At 39.9% G+C, this 23,459-nt stretch overlaps 1 protein-coding gene across 2 annotated transcripts in view; it reads right to left on the bottom strand.

The window, feature by feature from the left end:
* Window positions 1-18,927, bottom strand: part of LOC120370896 (vitellogenin-1-like) — a 44,938-nt gene extending 26,011 nt beyond the window's left edge. The window contains exons 1-16 of one of the 2 annotated variants that reach the window (XM_039486202.1): window positions 18,888-18,927; window positions 18,527-18,547; window positions 18,159-18,310; window positions 16,203-16,454; window positions 13,463-13,624; window positions 12,768-12,919; window positions 10,061-10,211; window positions 9,799-9,956; window positions 9,535-9,700; window positions 8,352-8,477; window positions 6,021-6,239; window positions 3,817-4,034; window positions 3,622-3,719; window positions 469-593; window positions 269-370; window positions 64-183 (exon numbers count right to left, since the gene is read on the bottom strand). In XM_039486202.1, coding sequence (XP_039342136.1) covers window positions 64-183; window positions 269-370; window positions 469-593; window positions 3,622-3,719; window positions 3,817-4,034; window positions 6,021-6,239; window positions 8,352-8,477; window positions 9,535-9,700; window positions 9,799-9,956; window positions 10,061-10,211; window positions 12,768-12,919; window positions 13,463-13,624; window positions 16,203-16,454; window positions 18,159-18,310; window positions 18,527-18,547; window positions 18,888-18,927 — 2,262 coding nt within the window. Of the gene's footprint in view, window positions 1-63; window positions 184-268; window positions 371-468; window positions 594-3,621; window positions 3,720-3,816; window positions 4,035-6,020; window positions 6,240-8,351; window positions 8,478-9,534; window positions 9,701-9,798; window positions 9,957-10,060; window positions 10,212-12,767; window positions 12,920-13,462; window positions 13,625-16,202; window positions 16,455-16,600; window positions 16,643-18,158; window positions 18,311-18,526; window positions 18,548-18,887 lie in introns of those variants that run through there. The other variant, XM_039486204.1, reaches the window with a different exon arrangement.
* Window positions 18,928-23,459: the final 4,532 nt, after the last annotated feature.

The raw sequence follows: 23,459 nt of genomic DNA, 5'->3' as shown, positions 1-23,459 counted from the left end.
AAAAAAAGAAACAGTATTTTACACCTTTTGATCATGTGTCTGATGGTACTATCAAAGAGCTACCTGCAATAGAATTTGGATGGAATCTTTATCAAGTGCACCAAAGAGGATTTCTTGTCCAAACATCTTCATGTAGCCTGCTGCAAGAGGTTTGTCACTGGGCTGCGCCTTCCAGTCAGAGAGCTGTGTGACAAGAAGAAATTTGTTAGAATGTTCCTGGCATTGGTAGGATTAACCCCTTACTACATTTTTTTTTCTGTGAACGCACCGTTTTCAGAACTTCCCTCACATCAAATGCACTGTCAGAATCACTGTCAGGTAAGTGTCTTTTCGCTAACATCTCCTGCAGTCTTTCAGCTTTCAGTCCCACCTGCGTAAAGAAGTAAATCAGAAATGAAAAAAGAAGTGTGGGAGGAATAAAAAAACAGTGATATTAATCAGAGAAAAATTGTGGGAATGCCCATTTACCTCCAAAGGTTCAGCAATGTGTCCAACGAAATGGGCCCTGAATTTGGACAATGCTCTTGACGGGAATATGCTGCCTACATTATTCAGTGTAAATGAATGGGCTGCCATTCCAATCATAAGAGACTCTAAAGAGAAAGGAAAATATACAGTAAAACGCAAGCTCAGTTAGTTTTTAAAACCACAGAGTGCAGACTGTGTCAATTTACTAATTGCATAATATGAGCAATACAGCATGACATGAGAGAGGCCAGAAATCCCAGTAATAAAACTGATGGCATAAAACTGTCATAAAGAGAATATTCTGCATATTTGAACTATTAATGGACAAAATTACAACTCCCCTGCTCGTTGCATAGCAATTATGCTATTTTTTCAATTGCTTCTGCTATATCATTTACATCCGGTCAGATTCTGTAACATCAGCTGATGAGGTGCATTTACAAGACATCATTCAATGTAACTTGACAAAGGGGATCAGGAATTGAAACAGATTTGCCATCCTTTGCTAACAGTTTAGGGAAAGTGATATAGATGTCCTATAAGGACAGATGGTGAGGTGTAGATGTGTCTCCCAAAGTACTCTAAGGCAGTTAAATACATCTAGTAATAAATGTTGTAACTCCTTACATGAAGTGGCACTAATTGCTCGGTAATTGTTAACTGTCAAGTAAATAGAAAGCAATGTAATTTATATGTATTTCCCGTTCTCTAGGTTTATCATACACAATGGGGCAGATCCTAGGGCATGGTTAATCTGTACAGAACACATCAGATGGCTCTGTGCTAAGGTGGTTTAAAACTCTCCCTTGCACTCCCTTGATCTTGGTGCAGCTCTGTCCAGTCTAGTTCCTGTGCTGTGTGAAAGTAGCCTCAACGCTCTTCTAAAAAAAATTGGGCTTCAACAACAACAAGACCAAAACCATATGTGAGAACCAGGATAGCACAGGGGCATCCCTACTACAGCTCCTTTCCTCCAGCTATGTCCACTCTTCCCTTGTTACACCAGCAGCAGCTAGTGTGAGTGGCTGAAGAACTCCTGTTAGATCTCTGCCACGGGAGGGTCACCCTTACTTTGGAATTATACTCCACATGCTGGTTAAACTGGCTTTAGGACCAGACTATACCAACAATGCAGCACAAAGTTGAATAAACTTTACTGAGACCCCATATTGCCGCAATCCCATTACATAACACAGGAATCTAATGGAGAAAGGACCGGAGGCAACAAACTAAGCCATCAGGAGCTATAATTTCGTATGGTCTCCAATACAGCCAAGAGATGTCATTTTAGTGTGTAATAATCCCACACTGGATCACCCACTCAGGAGTAAATCTGGGGCGTTCAACACCAGAAACCACAGGTCTCCACCAATTGAGATAGGTCCATTAGCTAGTAGCATTAGTACTCTATTATCCTTTATATGAACCAGCCACTGATGTAGGACATGACACTTAGTGTGTTACAGTGCATATTGTCTACTTTCTAGGCCATGAAATCTTGTTGTTAATCCAAACATTGCACCTACTGACACTTAATAAGAATTGCTGCTTGTAAATGATTAGATGATTACACAAAATGTATTAACTTGAAGACAGCATGGACATTTTCCATCAGTGTGTGTCAGTAACTCATACAGCTTGAGTAGCAAATATTTTTAGTTTTCTGAGAAAATATTTACCAATATTTACCAATGCAAATTTGTGTTGGCACAGCCATATGATGCACTGTAGCCAATATATCTGGAGAGATGTGGATATATATAAATGTATCTGACTAGATGGCATATCTCGAGGAAGACTGAGAGACTGATGGAAAAAAACCAGTGCTGACAAAAAGCAATGTTCAAAAATGAAACCCTAAAATATTAATAAATGTGTTTTATTTAATTCTGTAATAATTTCTAGAGTATCTCCCTGAATGCATTTTAAAAGGTACAAAAGTTCACATAGCATGTATTAGTGATTTTATTTCTTCAGGCACTCTCTGTCTGCGTCTCCAAGGTAGCAAGCATGTGTATCGTATATTACTGTGGTCACTGTGGTATGTACTATACTTATTTCATTGTAGAGCAGATTAAATGGTTATGTAAAATCCATGAAAGAAAGGCAGAGCAATAACAATCTACCAAGGCATTGCAATAAAATAATAAAATAAAATAATAATAATAATTAATAATTAATAACAACAAAATACATCAACATTTGTCACTATAGGTTTAGAATGTTTCAAGGACTTGTTTTTCATTGATTTTTTTACAAAAATAGCTTTAAATATCCTGATGAGTTACAAAAGTGATAAAAACATCCCAATACAGAGGGACTGTGTTTATAGATATAATCCCCCTAGTCTGCCAGCTACATATGCCAAATTGTTGGGGCTGTCATGGTCATTTATATGGGGGAACCACTTAAATAATCACCATTATCAAATATAACTTGCATGAAAATAGCTAGAATTTGGTTGAGCAAGCATGTGTCTTCTTATGCTCTCTCTCTTTATACAGCTAACGGCCATACACTGCCTATGACCTGTGCGTGAAACTCCCATTGAGAGGAGTGGGATATCAACAGGATCCTATGCATGGATCTACTGTATTGTACAGGAGAATTAAGGGTATGATGGTGCAAGAAAAAGCTATGGATGTAAATCTTAGTCGTGGGAAAAGGAAATATTTGTGTCTGAATATTTTCAAACTTGAATATTTAGAGATGGGCACCTATTGTCAGAAGTGTTGAACATTCACAGCTGCATTTGAATTCAGGGGGAGTTGTGGAGGCTCAGCACTTTTAGAAATCAGACCACTTATATTCAGTTTTGGTCAGTTTTAGTGCCCAACTATGGTTTGAAAACTTGGCCTATGTCTGCATTGTTCCTAGCCCATCATGGAAGCTATATTGGGCTGGCTGTGTACAACGTAAAATGCACAGGGATATAAATCTCTTTAAAGGGAAGATCCTTAGATATGACATTATATTCCTCATGATAGAAGAATTTTCAGGTGCAATGTGTAACTGACAAGCAGTTCAGAAATCTATGGGTAGAACTGGGCTTGTATGATTGGCTTGTGTGATTCCCCTCCCATCCTTAACTTATGTGTAATTTATTTCAAAGCCTACAGGTGATTAATATAGATGGAGAAATTTGAGCCTTACCTCTAAACATACTAAAGCGGAAAACTTTGCTGAATCGATAGCCAGGTCTGTCAAGTTTGGGGCTGAGTATTCTGAGAGCCATTCTGCAGGCAGAAGCCCTGAAAGATTCAGTGAATTGTACCATATTAACATCTCCATTGCAGTTTTCAGGAAAGCAAGTTTCTCTTTTAGAGACATAATGTGTAGTGCCCTTACACGACTTGGAGATCCGGAGCTGTACTTCTGCCCAGAGCCCTCAGGGACGTAAAGATGAAAGTTGCCACTTGCATGCTAGGTTCTTTTAGCATAGCATTAGCTAAAGTCACCAAGACAGGAAGACCTGGTTTGGTTTCAAGCAGAACAAAGGCAGCAACCATTCGGACTTCAGGATTAATCTTGTGGTTTAGGAACAACTCCAGGGTAATATCTTGTACCTGAAAATAGTAAATAGAATTTTAAGTTACTGTATGTTTGAACATTTGCAATTAACTATTCATCTTTTCCCATGCTTTACCACAATTGTAGTACAAGTCTTGTGTTAGAAACAAAATCCATGCTTTATTTTTTCCATTTAATTCTTGGAAGTAATGTTGGCAACAAAGTTCATAATTTTAAGTTCAGAAGGGACCATTATGACCATCTAGTCTGACCTCATTGGGCCAAAGGACCTCATCCAATGCATTTTGCATGAAACCCAGAATTTCTGTTTGAGCTATAGCAATTCTTTTAAAAAGCTAGTCAGTCTTGCCTTAAAGACTTCAAGTGACAAAGAACCTGCCACCTACCTTGTAAGTTGTTCCAATGGTTAGTTACCCTGAACGTGCCTTTTTTTCTAGTCTGAATTTGTCTAGCTTCAACTTCCAGCCGTTGGATCTCATTATAGCTTTGTCTGCTAGACTGAACAGCCCTCAACTATAAAAAAATCTCTTCCCCACATACATACTTGTAGATTCTCATCCAGCCACCTCAAGTTTACACAACAAATTTAACTGCACGTTGTTATATGTGACAAATACAGTCTGATCTGTACAATATTTAGTAGTGTAAGCATCCAGGTTGTGCAGCGGAAGGGCTTGATCCAAAGTACTTTAATGATCAAGCTCTGCCTGACCTGATATTAATTCAGTGATGTGGATTAGCAAATGTTAAAATAAAGGTGACTACAAGGATGCAAATGTGTCCAAAATGTACACAACTATTTCAAATTGAGCCATGAAATGAAAGGCCACCCGATAGGACTGATTAGTGCAAATTTGTGTGTAGTAAACCACAAACCTGGGATCACCTTGTTTCTTATACAGTGGAACACCCAGTCATGGGCATTAAAATAGTTCAGATTAGGGTTTTTCCAAAAAGTGCATAATAAATGTAATGAAATAACTGCCTGGGCCACATGAGGAGTGTTGGGCTGAGGGGAAATCACAGCCACAGTACCACTTTGAAACACCAAAGCAGCTTTTTCTTTTCCTCTAAAGAAGAAACCATGCTCAACTCCTATCTCCCTGCTTATATAGCTCATGCAACCTAGCAGCTGTTTCCTTATTTTTCTGCTAAAAACACATTCTGGAGCGGCTTACCCTGGAGCCAATATATGGGATCAAGACAACATATATGAAAATTGGGTATAACAGAAATCCTGATAAAGCCTCAGAGGGATGTTGTGAATTCAGCTGATGTAAAGATTAATTAAAACCATATACTTTGTTTTTGTTTAGAAAAAGAAAAGAAAACAATATTCCACCCTGAGTGATTAAAAAAGAATCTTTAACGTAAGTCAAACTTGAAAACATAAGGTTTCTGATTTAGAATAAAACTGTTTTCAGGTGAGAGGAGCAGTAAAGCCAGATCTGTGGAGTAAGAGACTATTTTGTGCTGCCTGATCATAATATAACTCAAAGACAAAAGTCACATTTAATAAATGTTCCATTTATGGTTTAAAAACACACAATGTCTATACATTCATAATTAGGATTCAAATCTGCAATATCTATGAGATATCAATATCTAGCTAAGATATGGCCTTGATTTATGACTAGATGTGACACTTAATCTATAGTTAATATAAATCTTTGGAAAACCTTGCTTTGTGGGTTCTCTCTCACACCAGTGTTGAAATAACACTAAACACATTTTGATCAGTAACTTATCTCTCATGTATCTTTGGAAAATAAGATTTTAAAATGGAAATGCGGACAACAACCCAACAACAGAATAATGAATGTATCCTTATACTAAGCTATTCCGTGCATTCTGAAATACTGAAGATGAATGTGTCATAAGGAACTGGAGGTTCCCACTCATAAATAATGGAATAATGTAAAGAAAACCCCCAGAAGTATGTATAAAATGCCACTCCTGTCTTGCAACAAATAGAAACAACACGGTGAGCTTATAGCACATGCTAAAGGTTGTTTCCTTACCTTTCGTGGGTCTCTCTTGGCCAGGTTTCTCAGGGCCATCACTGCATTACCTTGAACCCTGAGTGGGAGATCAGAAGCACCAGGTGCATATCCTGGCATAAACTTCATGATGCGCTTTAGGGTGTTTGGATGTCCTACATTCCCAAAGGCCTTCAGGGCCAGAACCATTTCTTCCTCCTTGGCCCTGCTGGATGCTTCAGCTGCAAAATCATATAGTGGCTGAAAAAAAAAAAAGAGGGTTTAAATTGTAATTCTGTTCTGTAGACATACCCTGCGGGGGGTCGTTGAGTAGTTTTAGTTTGTTCAAATAATTTAATGGAAGTATTTTCAGTTGCATTTAGTGCTCGTGGAAATTGCTGGAATTTTAGTGCTGAAGAATGAAGTTGTGAATTTGTTCTTGGACAACTCAGCATAGACAGCAGCAATGCACAGTTCCTCACCGATATACCTTAAACACGATGGGTTAGATGTATAAAGGCACAAATGGCAGTTAGGACCCAATTCCCATTGACTTTCAATGGGAGTTAGGAACCTGGCATTGTTGCCTTTGAAAATCTTTCCTTACCTGTTTAAGAACCCCCCATAGATTCAAGAAGACAGACTAGTCTTTGGGCCCATTCTGTCTTTAGTCTCTTTTAAGAGATGGTTTATAAAGGTTCCAATCTCTGCCAACTGGAGTGGCAGTTTTTGTAGCATCGACTTCTAGGGAGACCACCAGGCCATTTCATTCTGCTGCTTGTAAAGCAAGCAAATCGTAAAATTTTTTAGTCACTGGGCAGGATTTGTACTTGTGGTCTAAACAGCTGTCACTTTTGAGTGTGTGGCTAGAACTAACTCTTGCCTGGTAGATAAATCTTCTGACTGTACAAACAAGGGCTGAATGAAAAGAGTCAAAATATCAGAGAATATTTTCAATACATCAGATAGGCCTAAAGAGCAACTTTTGTTTTTTAAGACATCATATTTTTGATTTATTAATCCAACTCAAAACTTGCACAGGATAATACTAATAGGCAAATCCAAATTTAAAACATTTCCTGTCTGACCCCTTGCTTTGCTTTAAACACTTCCCATCTCCCAATAACATTTGTCTTAACTAGGTGGGAGGCAGTGTAGTCTAGTGGAGAAAGAGTGCTACAGTGCAGTTCAGGACACCTGGGTTCTATTCCTGGCCTGGTGGGCAGGGCCAGTTTTATGCCAATTCCCTGGAATGGGGCCCTGCTCTGGGGGTCTTAGACAGCATTTTGGTGGTGGGGAGTCCACTCCGGGGGTCTTTGGTAGCATTTTGGTGACAGGAGGTCCTTCAGTGCCGCAGAAGACCCGGAGCGGATCCCCTCGCCGCCGAAGTGCTGCCAAAGCCCCGGTCTGCTGCCGAGTATTCCAGTCGGGCCCTGCAGGTCATAAAGCCGGCCCTGCTGGTGAGTGACCTTGTGCAAGTCACTTTAGCCCTCTGTGCTTCTGTTTGCCCAACTGCAACATGGGGAAAATGATACTTACCACCTTTGCAAAGCACTTTAAGATGTACTGAGGAAAAACGCTGTATAAGAACTGGCTATTATTATTGCCAGTGTAGTCTACTGGTTTAAGTAGGTGACTAGGTGTCAAGATTTCTGGGTTCTATTCCTAGCTCTACAACTGACTCACTGCCTGACTTTAGGCAAGGAATTAAGCTTTGTGTTCCTTAATTTGCACATCTGTTAAATGGTTCTATTTATCAGTACCATGGAAGTGTGTCCATAGGCACCAACTTTCTCCGGTGCTGGTGGGTGCCCACGCTCCCCTTTCCCCACCCTTGGCCCCACCCCAACTCCACCCATCCCCGCCCCTGACCCCACCCCCATTCCAACCCCATCCCCAAAGTCCCTGCCCTAACTCCGCCCCTTCCCTGCCCCTATTGGATCCCGTCCCCATATCCCCGCCCTGGCCCTGCCTCTTCCCCCAGCATGCTGTGTTCCCCCTCCTCCCTCCTCGCCCCGCAAATCAGCTGTTTTGCAGCACGAGTGCTGGGAGGGAGGGGTGAGAAGCAGGATGCGGTAGCGCACTCGCGGAGGAGGCGGAGGTGAGCTGGAGAAGGGGGGCGGGGCCACAGGGAGCTGCCGGTGGGTGCTCAGCACCCGCCAATTTTTTTCCGTGAGTGCTCCAGCCCCGGAGGACCCACGGAGTCGGTGCCTATGAGTGTGTCATGAAACTTCACTATAAAGCATTTTGAGAGCCTCAGATAAAAGGTACCATGAAAGCGTGCAGAATGATATGCTTTGTCCTTCCAACCTTAACTGTCTCAATTACAATTTTTCCATTAAAAAATAAATAAAAGAAATTCAGGCTGTGTACCTGGAGAGCTGACTCAGGGCAGGAGTCTGAAACGGAGCAGTACTTGTGAAGCAATGAGCCATAGACTAGATAGGCAATTCTGTGCAGTAAAGTATCTGAGTGTGCATGAGCCTTTTTCAGGATGAGCTAGAGAGAAAATATTTGGACATTACCATCACTAGCAAGAAATAATTTAATTTTTATTTTGCATTTATGTACGTTTTATATAAATCCGCATGCAGGAAAAGGCAATGCATAGCAACTGATATTCCCTGAAAGGCTGGCTTCTTAGTTGGTCAATGGCTGTTACTGTATTTCACATAGTGACCACATGGTATCTCTGAGAAACTTCAGATTTGTTGTTTTAATAATATTCCAGATTTTGATTTGAGTATTAAATTCTTGTTGTAATCCAAAGGGTGAAAAATCACCCAAGTAGGGAAGGTGAATTTTACTGAGAACTGAGGGACGCATAGTATTCATAAAACTATGAATGTTCTTTGTTGCTTTATAATTGCCTGAACTGTAGGGACAAAAAACCTAAGAGGGATACTAAATATATCCCAATAATTCAGACTGATGGGACTATTTAGCATGAAAGCATATGCTAATATCAGACTTGAACCCATCACTTTCTGCCCCATAGTTGAACATGCTAATAACTGTTCTGTGGTGACATTCATAGAGGGCCAAGGTTTGCTCTTAGAGGCATGGCTCTCACTGAAATTAAGAGGAAATGACTTTATGCTTCTGAGGGCAGAATCTGACCCACAGAATATGTACAAAATTTTATAATGAGCCTGATTCTACTCTCTCTTACACAAGTTCATTCCACACTGGCATTATTCCCTTGACTTCAGCAGAATTACTCTGATTTATACCAGTCTAGCCGTTGTGGGGTCTCTGAGTTACAGAGCCAATCTTGATCTAACTATAAAGTTAATTTGGACAAAAGACGTCCAGAAATCACTTTGCAACATTAAAACTACATCACTTAAGAATATTCAGCTGTTTCATTCTGGCTTCATCTATGTCCCTTTGATTGCTTCTGCCCTTCCAACACAGTCAGGAAATAAAGTCTTTTCAACCTCACTGCCGGATATAAAACCTTTGTATTTTCAAAGCCTTTGCAATCTTGCCAAAGGAGTAAATACAATGGATGCTAGAATTGGTGGAGAAAGATTAGAATGTTAAAACATCCTACCGCAGCTTCCTCTATCACATCACGGGTTGGTGTACTTAAATGCAGGCCCACAAGCACTGCCTGAGCTGCTTCCAAGTCACTGAGTTCTTGCCTTTCAATTTTATGCCTTAAGAATCTGATTGCACTATGAGTCGAAACGGCAGAAATTATATCCAAAATCAAGCGCCTGCAATAGGAAAGACAGTGATCATTTTCCAGATCTGCATCTGAACACATTAATTTCATATCTTCAATCATAGTTTTAAGAATTAAAGTTACTATTACCTGTATACAGGCCGGCTAGAAAACTGTTTCCAAACTGACTCATAGATATCATCATTTGCTGCCCGGAAAAGCTGTACAAGCCTCAGGAATTTTGATGGAGCATCACTAGGAACCCGTTCATGTGTGTGCTCTACCAGATACCGCAGGTTTTCCACTATCTGCAAGAAAATTAAAATATACAGCAAGATCAAATATGTTCCCTTTCCCACATGCATCAGCACCAATTTACAGCGAAATATTTACTTCCGGCAGTTAATTTTACCTGACTCTCCAAGTTTTTCATTTTGAATAACTGGCCGGGAAGCTGAAGCAATTCACTGCCAAAATGGTACCGAAGAGATCCACGTTTCCGGAATTCTGTTGATGGGACTTCTGGGGAGTGTTTTTCCACATCACTCAGTACCAGCTTCTGCCTGCAATGGAGAAACCCAGTGAACTAACATAATGAGATCCAGCGTGCAAAATTAAGAGAAGTTCTGCTCTTAATATAATTATGTATTTTTACAAAAGTGTTTTGTTATCAAGATGCAAAGTTATTCACAAACATATGCACTGAAATCCAGAGAGAGGGCCTGATCCTGAGAGAACCTGCAACTCCCAGTACTCAGAATGTCTCAGGGTCAGATCTAGACTTTACTCCCCTTTAGGATTAAAGAACTGAAATTCCAGGGGAAGGGAAACTGGGTCAGGAGGAGTATGTGTGGTGGGTGTGGGTAGGGTGAGGGGGCTTAGTAAATAAGATCACAGGAAATGTGTGTGTTCTATGTACATTTGTGTATTGAAGTTCAGACAAAAATAACGGACTTGATCCTTCATCAGAAATCATCACTGAATTTTGAGCCTGTCTAGAGGTTCCCTGAGAGTTCTTAAACACCTCTTCACTTTCTGGTTTCAAATGGAAGTGAAAAAAATGAAATACTGCAAGAAATGTTACAGTCTCTTCTTAAATTATTACTGATCCACCTGTAAGCAGAATGTCCTGGGGTTTTTATAAGATGAAATGTTCTCATGAGAGTTCCCCAACCTGATTTCTGAAGCAAAGAGATTCAGATACTTTGGAAATACATCCAAACCTCTGGAAGCTTTTCAAACTGAGCCAAACCATCACCCTTCATCATCAAGAAGTTTTTAATGAAAGCCTGTGTTTGTAAACATTTCTTATCCTTGCCATATCTGTGGCTAAAGGAATGTGTCTTATCCTGACAATTACATTTAAATAGACCATTTAGGACAATATAATACTTGTAAGTATTTGTACTGAACATCTGAGAACATTCCAGTAGATATGATTGTACTGAATAGTCTCTAAAACCTCCATAGAAAATTAGCATTTACCAATTTGGAATCTCTACAGAGATCTTTTGAAACATTCCACACACAATTTCTATAGGAATTTCATAAGATCTTTGCAAAAATATTATAGAAATACTCTACAGACAATCCAGTAGGAGCTGAATACAAGGGTCTATACAATCAATAGAGATTTTTCCTCTCCAGAAAACATATACTATATTACTGGAACGGCATTGGAGTCTGGAAGTATAATGCCAGGTACACTCAGACAGGTTTCTCTCCCCCTTCCAGGACATGCCAAATCTATTACATACCTTCAGCTCTGAAGTATTGGGAAGAGGCATATGTGCATATAAGGGAAAATGAATATCAAGGCCTGGTCTACACTTAAAACTTATATCAGCATATCTATGTCAGCTGGGAATGTGAAGGGGGAAAATAAATCTAGTGATGCGGCTATTCCAACAAATCCCCCAACGTAGATGTATCTTGCCAGCAGACACACTCTTCATTGGCATTAGCTAGTGCTGTTCAGGGAGGTGGTGTAACTATACTGGGAGAACACCTCCATCTGTCAGCATACGGTGAATCTACACTGGGGACTAGGCTGGCATAGGCTTTGTAATATAGCCATGGCCTAAGGGTGGGGTTAAAAGGTAAAATAATAGTAACCCCCCCCCTCCCCAATTTCAATGGGAGCAGTGTTAGGCCAGCGGTGAACAGTTTTGAAAATCTGTACTAAAGTGTATTAAATGTCTTGATATTTTACTTCAGAGTTATATGAAAAAATTATTTAAAATAGCTTTAATTATTTGACAAATGCTTCCTGGAGACCCAGGCTGCATGCTCTCCCCTTACTACCCCTTATGTGGTTGGCCAAGTCTGCTGGACAGTTCATGGAGTATAGGAGCAGGGAGCAGAGCAAAGCTACTGCTGAGTCTCTTTCCCACTCTTTTGGGAGCATCAAGCAGCTCTTGAGGAATGGGAAGGAAGCAGTCTGTGCTCTCCTGAAGATAGAGGGCCAGGTCCTAAGGGGGTGGAAATCAATGTAGGTCCATTGGCTCCAAGAGGGGTCTGCTAACTTACAACAGCCTAGGATCTGGCACCTGGTCTGCAATTATGCCTGACCCTTTCCTGGGCTGCATCAAACACCTTCCATCATCACCACCCAAATGTATATCCACATCTGATCCTTAGAGTGTAAAAGTTCTTTAAAATACCTTATCCTACCCCTGCTTGTTCACTGTTTAACCAAGTTACGCCCACTTATGCTTCTCTTAGCTAATTAATTGGTCTCCACCCCTTTATTTATTTTTGTTACAGTTCTCTGAATTCCTAATTTGTCCTAATCTTTCTGGTATTGCAGTGCCTAGACCAATAGGCTACAGTGGAGGGACCAGTTCCTCAATGAATTTTATGGAGCAATGCCAGTTGACATAAGCTAGGATCTGGCTTGAGGTGAAATATATCTAAGTGATAAAAAGAACTCCCTCTCTTCCCTACTCTGTGACATGATTCCTCTGTATATAAAGCCCATAACTAGAGTTGGTCATAAAATAATTTGTTTCTGTGGAAAACAAATTTGTTTCTAGGGAATTTGACTAGATTACGTAAATGCTGAATTAGTGAATTAAAGGGATAGGTAATTTTGGATCAGCTATGCAGATGTACAATACCTTGCTTCTACTACAGCATCCCCTCCAGTGACCTCATGGAATGGTGTGAACTGATGGACTTCTTGGACATCAGCTTGCACAATTAAAGCCTCCTCACGGGAAGATTTGATTTTGTAACTGTAAGTAGTGGCTGCCCGGGAATATTTGTTTTTCTTCAGAATGAAAAAGTGACAAACAGAAAGTTATTTAATTTAAATTCCGTGAATAGAATTCATAGATAGTAGGCTCAGAAAATACCACTTATACCATCCAGTGTGACCTGTTTGTTTACAAGGCTACTCACTATACTATTCCCATTAATGTCTCATGTGAACTCTGCTGGCATATATACATAATGAAGTTCAATCCCATTGCTCATACTGCTAAGAATTTTAAGCACAAACTTTTCTTTCCTTAAATTTAAGCAACTGATCATTCGTTTGAGAGGGCAGAATTTTGTTCTGAACAAAGACAGCATGAGACATATGTACCCCTATTCTGAGGGCATAATGTGATACAGAGGCTTTGCAATGGCCAATACACATGAATACCATGCAGAAACAAAACATAGATAATTAGATGTAACAAGCCTGATTTGCCTTCCACTTAAAGTGGTATAAATCAGGAGCCAATGTAATTAAATGGGTGCAAAACCAATGCATGTGAGAGAGGAATCAGCCCCACAATGTGTTTAAATATAAATCCGTCTTACTTACTTCTCTGCAGTCTGGGCATTGGCAAGTATATGCAGCACCAGTAAACATCTGAGCTCTCTCATCACAGCTGTTTAGGTCCTTGGATTTTGTCACATACATTTGATTTGCTTTCCTATTTTCTTGAAGCACATAGGTTGTATTGCAAACACCATCGATCCCAGCCTGCCAAAAATTAGAACCAATCAGCTCTCAGAGAATGCTTGTCTTGATGCAGAATTGCTGGATGCCTAACATGGAGCTCTACTGTGCTCTCACCATATTTAAAAAACATACATATACTGTCAAAGGGCCAAAGCACTGACAAAATTGAAATCACAGACATTGAAAGCACAGACAAAATTCCCACTGACTTCAGTGGGATAAAATTTTGGCTCAGTGAGAGGTTTGTATCAATTTCCAGTTAGGGACTATGGAATAGGAGATATAATTTGGAAAAATTAATAAATATGTGCTGAAATAATTTGATCAGTCAGACTTAAACTTCAAAAGCAAGAGCTTTTTGAGTTGCGGCTGATACTTTGCCCTTAAAAATCCCATTATACCTAATCTCCAGCTCATACATTCTTCTATTAGAGGCTTCAGAACAGCAGATAATCTGACACACAATGTGAGCAGCAATAATTATACATTAGTTAAGAATAGTGGAGCTTTTACTGGGGATTTTCTTGCATTAGAAGGTTTAACTCAGATGTTTAATACTACTTTAAAATTTTATATGTATAAGATGTATTGTTCTCTTCAGTCAGTGAACAGGACTTCTACTAATGTTAAAGGGAGATAAGTGAATGTATTTTTGGGGGGAATGGTTCATTTCCTGACTTTTCATTGTTAATGATAGCATACAATCAGGGCCGGTGCAAGGATGTTTTGTGCCCTAGGCAAAACTTCCACCTTGCGCCTCCCCCGCGCCCCTGCCCTGAGGTGCCCCCCTTGAGGCAGCTGCCCACCCCCCACCCTCTGCCCTGAGACACCCCCTCCCACCCAACTCACCCCTGCTCCGCGCATGAGCATGAGCACAAGCACCCCGAGCACACCGTCGCTGCTTCACTTCTCTCGACTCCCAGGCTTGCGGCGCCTAAGCTGATTGGCGCCGCAAGCCGGGGAGGCAGGAGAAGTGAAGCAGCTCACCCTGCCCCGCCTCCTCCCTGAGCACGCCGTCACCGCTTCACTTCTCCCGCCTCCCAGGCTTGCGGCGCCAATCAGCTTAGGTGCTGCAGTCCTGGAAGACGGGAGAAGTGAAGCAGCCACGGTGTGCTCGGGGAGGAGGTGGGGCAGGGATGAGCTGGGGTGGGGAGTTCCCCTGCGTGACGCCCACCCCCCTTACTTGCTGCAGGTGACCCTCCCCACACTTCCTTGCCCCAGCTCCCTCCGCCTAAATGCCAGCGGTGACCGGGGCGGCCGAAGATCTGGCCGCTGCGGTCGCTGCCGAAGAAAATGGCTCCCCCCGCAATCCCAGTGCGCCTAGGTGGCCTAAATGGTTGCACTGGCCCTGCGTACAATTACTCCAAGGACTTAGTGGTACAGGACCTGATTTTGCAGACCTCAGTTAAAACTCTCATTAATTAAGTGATCTCTTGTAAGTCATTTATCACCTGATTCTTCATTCCTTAAATATCCCAACTCTTATTGACCTCACTGGGAGTTTAGAAGGCACAGGAAACACAAAGTCACGCTCTGCAGCTCAGGTTCACCTTCTGTGTTTTGGGACCTATCATGATGCCTATCTTCCTTTCTAAAGTTCTTTGAGATCCCCAGGGAAAGATGCCAAGGTTTACTAATCAGTAAATGACTGAGTAAAATAATGAAAACTCAGAGAAGATTTCAGTAGCTAAACCCATATGTGTAGGTTGGCAACCGGACTACCACATGTAACCAATTCATTTAGAAATAATGAAGATGTGCAACTGGGCATTGCAAAATACTGCGTATGCTACAGCTACAAGGTCTCAATATGGTGCTGCAGGTGGAACACATATTGTGAAAAATATGAGATCCTGAAGCTCATTTCTGAACCTTATTCTGATCATATCAAGTAAATGAAAGTGGTTTTGGTCTACATTTGCAATAAAAATATTTTGAAAGCAAAATAATATCAATGAAATGAAAACCAACCTCATCAGTGTAAATATAGTTATGGAAAACTAAATTAATTTCAATCTGTGTGTTGAATGTCAATGTGGGGTTACTTAAAATGGTATTAAAACCCATAAAACAGTGGAAATTCCAACAGAACATCAAGTACAGCTGATGTTATTATAATAACACATCATATGTACTATATTCCTTCCCAAATAGGAGCTAAAGGAGATTAAAGTATATATGATTTCTTAGAGACATCAAATTGCTATTATTTCTAGATGAAATGTTAATAATATGCTGAGGGCTTAAGTTTCTTTTAATGTACTATTCACATTTTTTGTAGACTAACATTATAGCTTTCAGAGCGATTTCCCTTTTCCTTTTACCACCCAACAAGCCATGTTTTCTTAGTTTCTAACGTTGTTAATGCACCCCTGAAATCATTTGATCAATTAGATTAAAAATCTATACACTTCTCTGGACCATTAAGGCCCAGATCTACCAGTGGCCGTACAGAATAGATGAACAACTTTCCTCTAAGTCTAGATGTTGCTTATTAGTAAATAGACACTTAACATTCAGATAAATGAGTTAGAAGAACCAGAAGTGTATGTTTATTCAAATTACACCATAAACATAATTACCAAAGCAAAGGGCTCACCTCCTGCAAGTTATATGTATTCTGTGACTTCTTCAGGGTGAATTCCAGCACATTCAGAAATCCTCGATAGAAATTAAGACCATCATCGGAGAGAGCATCTGGAGCCATAAGATTTCCAACACGGCCATTGCTGTATTCAAATTTCACGGGGTTTCTGAGTTGTGCTGAAAGAGCCTGGGTCAGTTTAGATGACCGTGCAAATGGATCTCTAGGCCAGATACCATTGTATTCTGCTGCTTCAAGTGAATGAATCTGGGGAAAAGGGGAAATAGATTTCCTATTAACATTCTTCCATGAATTTTTTTTCTTAGGATTTTATGAAGCAATACCTCAAGATAAAGCCATGACAGGGACTTGCAGATGTGAAAAGTGGCTGAGTGGGATGTTTCCACACATACCATCCTTTGGCTCAATTTGCAGATCATCTGTCTGGCCCAAGGGTTGGCCTGTGTGCAGAACTGAGCCAGAGAAGAGACACACTAAGCCCTATTCTACCACCAGAACTGTGGAAGACCTGCAGTAAATTGTGTGGAAAGTCAACGTTGCATGAAGCAGCATTAACTCTGGTGGCACTTGCTATGATCCCCCTAACTGAAGTCACAAAGCACAGCCAAGGGTAGAGCTAATAGTGACATGGCTGCTGAGCTATTCTTAGAGTCACAATTAGTGTGTGTGTGTGTGGGGGGGAGGGCGGCTAGAGAGCAGAGGGGAGGAATTGTCCCTCCCTATATGTTTTACTGGGGAACCTTGGGGTTGGAAGCTCAGATAGCTGCAGCTCTCTCCACCTCATATTGTAGCCCTGCTGCAGTGCAAAACCCCACCCTCCAACACACTGCCCCATCAGTGTGCTTATGCCATATATGTTCAATCTCCAGGGCACATTCAGTACTTGGGCTTTCAGTGGAGACTGCCAACATGGGTGAGAGTTATGCTGGTGGTTTTACGATGAAGATACTTGTCTACGGGGAAGGGGTCCGAGACCATTAATTTTGACTTAAGGTAGATATGAACCAGTGGCCTATAAGTGAAAGGTTAATCTCCTGTGCCGTTCACTTCTCCAGAACCACATGCTTTAAATTTAGCAGCATAAAAATAAACTTCCCCTATAGCTGAAAGGGCACGCCATGTTACATAACCAAAAAGAGACATTTCCTATTGTCTTTCATTATATCCTATAAGCATACACAACAGCAGGTAGCTACTTCAGTTGGAATGTTCCTGCTCTTTTCAGGCACTTATTAGGACACAGCCACTAGTCTTTCCTATATATAATTTAAATTTGCCAAGTGAAATCTTTTTAAAAGATGATTTTTCTTCCACACACATACAAGACTAAACGGAATCAGCCCAGAGCACTAAAGGAGTCTGTTTCAATACATTCATTGGAAGCACACACAGGCTTACATTAGAGGTCAAAATCATTTTCATATAATCAGAAATCTCTAGTAATTACTCAAAAATATTAATGTCAGCATACAATAAAGGAATACAATCTCAGTGTAGCACAACATGACATTTTCCCACTGAAGCTAAAGAAACAGCCAGAAAAAAATACGTATGCCAGACATTGAATGACATCCAGCTGCTATAATATGTTTATTTCTGTTTGTTTGCTAGTTGCAAAATCAGTTGATTAAATAATCTTAGGTTGTACAGTTTGGGAACAATTGAATTGATCCAGTAATGAATTATTATGAATTTGAAATTACATTCTGTTGTCTCCCTGACCACAAAGCAGAAGAAATCCTTCAAGCCCAAGGTTGGCTTGAGCTGAGAATTACCTGGCAAAGTGCAAATAGAATATAGGGAACTGCATAAAAAAATAACAGTGTCAGTTACATTCTGCCCGAGTAAGCAAAACACATGATGAAACTTAATTATCTCTCCAAAGCCTGAAAAAAAAAAAAGTCAGGTAGGAAGATAATTTCAGCTTTCACATTGGATACATTTTCTTACCCTAATAAGACAAAGTTTTGGCCCAATACCACTGATTTCCACTTTACATTTTACTTTTATTCCAGCTCTTGCAAGTCCTCTCTCTGGAAGTCCACTGAGAAATACACTTTCAGAATCATATGTGTAAACCTTGTTTTCTTTGAAATCAGGTTCTGTAAAGAAACAATGCTCAGTAAACATCATAGAGAACCTATAGAATATATTTTAGTATACTTAGCTCCAAACAGGAACGATCAATTTGTTCATTTTGATATTACTTCTGAAGCACATTAGCAGTTGTAAAACTAAATTAAACATTCCTACACCTTTCAGATTATATTTCAATTGCACTCACTAGAATTATATAATCTGATAGGAAAAATACTTACGATAATTAAGATGCTGACTCCCTGAAAGAGAAAAAAAATATAGAAATTATGGCAAAGAATCATTTTACATTTTTTTAAATAAAAAAGTACTGTTCAAATTTTTATCTCAACCTCTGAAGTACATACTGCATAATACTTTCCATTTAATTCTGTTTAAAAATTAACACAGATTTTTATTCTAAAGTCAGAATATATCCAAACTTTCCTCCCCTAGACAATGGAGAATTTGCTATCAGGTTTTCTTATCCATTTATGCAACTTTGAAGTTTATATTTATAAATGAACAACAATTAGTCTCTTAAGCCTTATTCAAAAAAGGCTCTGCTATAAACCTATCCAGACAGATAACATACTTACTTACCAACAAGGGTTAAAGTCAGAGCTAGAATTAAGTCCCTCATTATGAAGGATAAAGCTAAAGGTGAAGGTGCCAGGTTCTCTTTTATAAAGGCATTGTGTATCACATGATCATCAAAGTGATGTTCCAAAATAAATAAGCATATTTCAGAATCAGTATTGATCAATCAAAAAACAAACATTTCTTGGGGTAGGAATGCTGTTAATGCAAATCTATCGGATAATTTAGACCAAATGTATTTTTTCTATGAAATATGGAATCTATTTCTGATATTTCTTGTTTTCGCCCTTTTTTTCCATTTCTCCACACACATTTATACAATAATTCAACAACTGGCAATAAATATTTGGGCTTACTTTAAAAACAGTGGAGCCAGATTCACAGCTGATGTAACTCAGCCTAGCTCCATTGAATTCAGTGAAGTCATGATGATTTATACCTCCTGCATATCTAGACCACAAGCTCTTTGAGACATACATTAGTTCTTCAAAATGACATAGTCTTAAAGGAGGATTTGTGCACGATTTAATCTTCCAGTGACTGAGATTTGTGCATGTTGCTTTAGGTCACAATCCTGCAGAGAAAACCATGCAAATGCAGAGCCCCACTGAAGTCAATGAGGCTCAATGACTGTGCATGGCTCCCCCTGCAGTTCTCTTAGCATGAATGGGGTCTTATTACAGACTTGTGTGAAGCTATCTGGGGAGAGCATTTCCCTCAGATTCTGTTGCTGGTTACGTGTGTATCAATCTCAAATAAATGGGCTGGCCATTTAGGTCAATGGCATTACTCTAGATTTACACCATAAAAATGAGAGGAAAATTCACCATTTTCATGGGAGCATGGAATCACAGGGTTTAGAGGAACTTTGAGAGGTCATCAAGTTATACCCCTCTGCTGAGGCAGGACTGTGTTTACCTAGACAAGTGAACCTATTTTGTTGTGATATCTTAAGAAAAGGCAGTGGGTAAAATTTTCAAAAACACCCGTGTGTGTTAGGTGCATTACATCTCATTAACTTTGAAAGGAATGGCCACTAAATCACTTGGGTGATTTTTGAAAATGTTACCCACAACCTTGCACTCATCTTATATAACTTTTTGATGCCCAGCTTCTTGTAATAATGACAATTATTTTAATCTTCCTTTGGAAAAAGTTCACAATGTGTTCCAAATCCTATATCTCCCAAAACTAAGAGCACCTCAGTTATGCACATTTTGAATGAGCTTACGTCCATTTTGAATGTAACCTTGCCTTAAGGGCAAATATTTTATGTAAATTACATATCAAGTAAAAGACATAATTTTCAAGTAGCTGGGTGCTAAGGTTGTTATGCGAAGAGGGGAGGAGAAATCAAGATGTACGTCTAGTATTTGAGGCTGTGAAAGTTAAAAAAAGTGCTTGCAAGATAGATTCACATGCAGGCAGCTAAAACACAGCGGCTAAAAAGAAGAAAAAGATTTCCTTAGGCTGCTACTTCATTAAGAATAAGAAGAATAAAAAATGGTGCTGGATTTTTAAGACTTATTCTGGGCCTAAAAATCTATTCCATGGAGGACCCATTGACTAGTTCCCTCTCTACCATAATGATACTGTACATTTACTTGAGTATTGCTACCCGAATGAGGGAATAACACACTAGAGCTGTGCCAATGCTTCTGAGGAGGACTCTTTCGGTGGAGTGCATGGAGCAGTCAACTACGTAGAATAACCTGACATAAATGTGCTGTGCACAGTCATCAGTGGACAATCATTGTGCTTAGCAGTGGCAACACCAGTTACTCTGTAGATGGCACCGAGGTGCACAGATGGAGCAGCTATTGTACATCACTTTTGGAGTTGAACAGATAATCAATGAGGAAAACCAGTGGCAGAAAAAATAAGTAGGATGAGGGCAAACTCATCTGGGGACCCTTATTATTGATGCTGCTAGAAGTCCTGGAAATCCTAAATTCACACCTGCCTTCCATAAAACAAAATGTATACACTCCTGGAAATCATGCTGTTCTCTAGTAAAAAAACCAATGAAAATATCTTCTATTGAAACACATTAAAATTTGCAAGATATATATCTGAGTTGTTATGCCAGATCCATATTTAAGTCGTTGGTTCGGTGCCAGTTTGGATGGTAGAATACCACCTTACTGAATAATCAAGAGCAACTGGGTTTTCCTTAACATTTTCTCTTCAGAGTGTTAACTAGACCCTCATGTTTCCCATCTTGTGGCTATCTGATGAGATCACAGTGTTTTCAGGAGATAGGGGTTCAGTGGCATCCATTTGCAGGTAGCATGTATATTGCCGTAAGTGGCTTTAATAAGCGATGGATTTCAATGGAGTTACACCACCGTAAAACTGGAGAGACACAGTGGCAAATCAGGCCCATAGTGTGCATCAGTAGCTTCCAACTTTGAAATTAGAACTGTCATTTGGTCTTATTAACTGCTATCAATTCAGCCTGCAATTTTCAGTGGGGCCTAAAGGAGTTTGATGCCCAACTGTCATTGACTTTCAATGGGAGATGGACACCTACTTCCTTTGAAAATGTCAGCCTAAAAGAATGTGCCATTCTGTCTTTCCAAGTATCACCATCTTTCCCAACTCATATATTCCGTCCACTTGGTGTTTTCCCATCAAAGATGTAATCTGCATAATGTGGGGAAAGAAACAGAAAGTTTGCACGTCTCTAAGTAAAATGCTACAAAAATATATTAAAGAGATGGCAGTGAATAACCCAGGAAGATCTTTGAGCCCTGAAGTTCTAATATCAAATGTGTAAATGCGTATTCTCTCATTAACTTTCTTTTAAGAAATCCTAATTTAATTTCAATCTGATCTGGTTGAATGAGAAAAGTGTGAGAGACATGAAACATTCACTGACTGTATAGTTTTCTTACCCCTTTGCCTTTGTTGACTAGGGCATTAAGTATACAATGGTGACTACTGGAAGTATTTGATAAAGTGCTATTACTAATGAAGGAAATGCTTATTTTTTCTGCAGCCACATTATAAAAGTGTCTGTATGTATAGTGGCAACATAATATTTTCTGAGTGGTAACATCAGAATTCTGCTGCTTCCATTACTGTTCTTTCATTCTACTGTAATCAATGATATAGCTCAATGATATAGCCTGACCGCTGCAGTCATATTGTGCCATCATGATGAACTGGCCAGGCTTGCATAGTACAAAATGTTGAAACACTGTAAGTAAGACTATTAATGTGAGACTATTAACACAGTATTGGAACAATGTGTAAGAGGCACTCATACATTTTTATATGGTGCTATAAGACATTTCTATTTTAACAATAGGTTTTATAGTTCAGATAGTCTTGTTCTAGCATTACTTTAGTGATGGGTGAACCTTAAAAGGATTAAAGTTTGTGATCAGCTTGTATAAGCACCCCAAATTTGGACACTTAAAGGTATGTCTATACTGCAGTTAGAAGATATGATTGCAGCACACAGATATACCTGATATAGTCCTGCCCTCCTAGAGCCTGGGTACATACTCAAGTGGCCGCCACACATGCTGCTGCAGCTTCACTGCTGTTGTTATTCAAGCTAGCTTTGATTTAGCTAGATCAAAGCTATCTCAGGTATGTCTCGTGTACTGAAATCACACCTCCTGATTGCAGAAGAGGGAACATCCTGAGATAACTGAATCTCCGGAGTATCCCTGTGTTCCATTCATCACCAGTTTCTGCAAAATTTCCTCCCTACCTCACCATAGCTGCTGAATCCCCACTACCCGAGTTTGTTTTCCTGGGCGTCAGGAAGAAAAAGGTACAGAAATTTGTTACACCTCTCATTATTTTCAAGGGGGAGCCTGGTGGACCATTCCCCATCCCACACAAATTCACTGGGTACCTGAAAGACAGTCCTAGAGTTTTGCCACTGACTTTGAGGGGAGTAGCACTGAGCCCTAATCTAGCATTTCCCCAAAACATCCAGGTCAGAAGGGATAAACAACCTACCACTTTAAGAAATCAGATGAAAAGGAAAATACAAGTAATGAGTGCCACTGAAATACACCTAAAATAAATACAACTGAAAAAAACCCGACAGTAACCAGCTAGTGGGTACATACTTTCATGATAGAGGAAGGAATTTGCAGTCTGGTCACAGACTTCATTTGCAAACTACAAAGGTATTGCTAAAATACAAACAATAAGCAAAACATGATTTTTAAAATGATGGGAGCATCTTAAAAAAAGGCAAGTGAAAGAAGATCACAATGCTACTATTCTATGCCATTTCCACAGCAACACATGTGATAAGGACCATGATGTGCACTATTTCAATATGTGGGGGTGGGGAGAGTTCCAGAGAGCATGATGGCAGCGCATACTTACAAGGGCTGTAGCATGATAAGGTAGGATGCTTTGAATTTACAGGTACGTGCACCATAAATGAAATATGAATACAGGCTAATTAACCCAATTAGAACTATTGCTTCCACGCTGCCATTGTCTTTCATAACAGATTCTACTCAGGTAACAGACTCTTATTATCTGCTGTTGGACTGCTGCTGATAGCCCTGCACTCTCCTTGTTCTGTATTTATGTTGCTGA

This window comes from Mauremys reevesii, linkage group 8, assembly GCF_016161935.1.
Source record: "Mauremys reevesii isolate NIE-2019 linkage group 8, ASM1616193v1, whole genome shotgun sequence".
In the NCBI taxonomy this organism is placed as follows: domain Eukaryota; kingdom Metazoa; phylum Chordata; order Testudines; family Geoemydidae; genus Mauremys; species Mauremys reevesii.
Note: the sequence above shows the minus strand (reverse complement) of the source record. Positions and strands in the feature narration are given on the sequence as shown.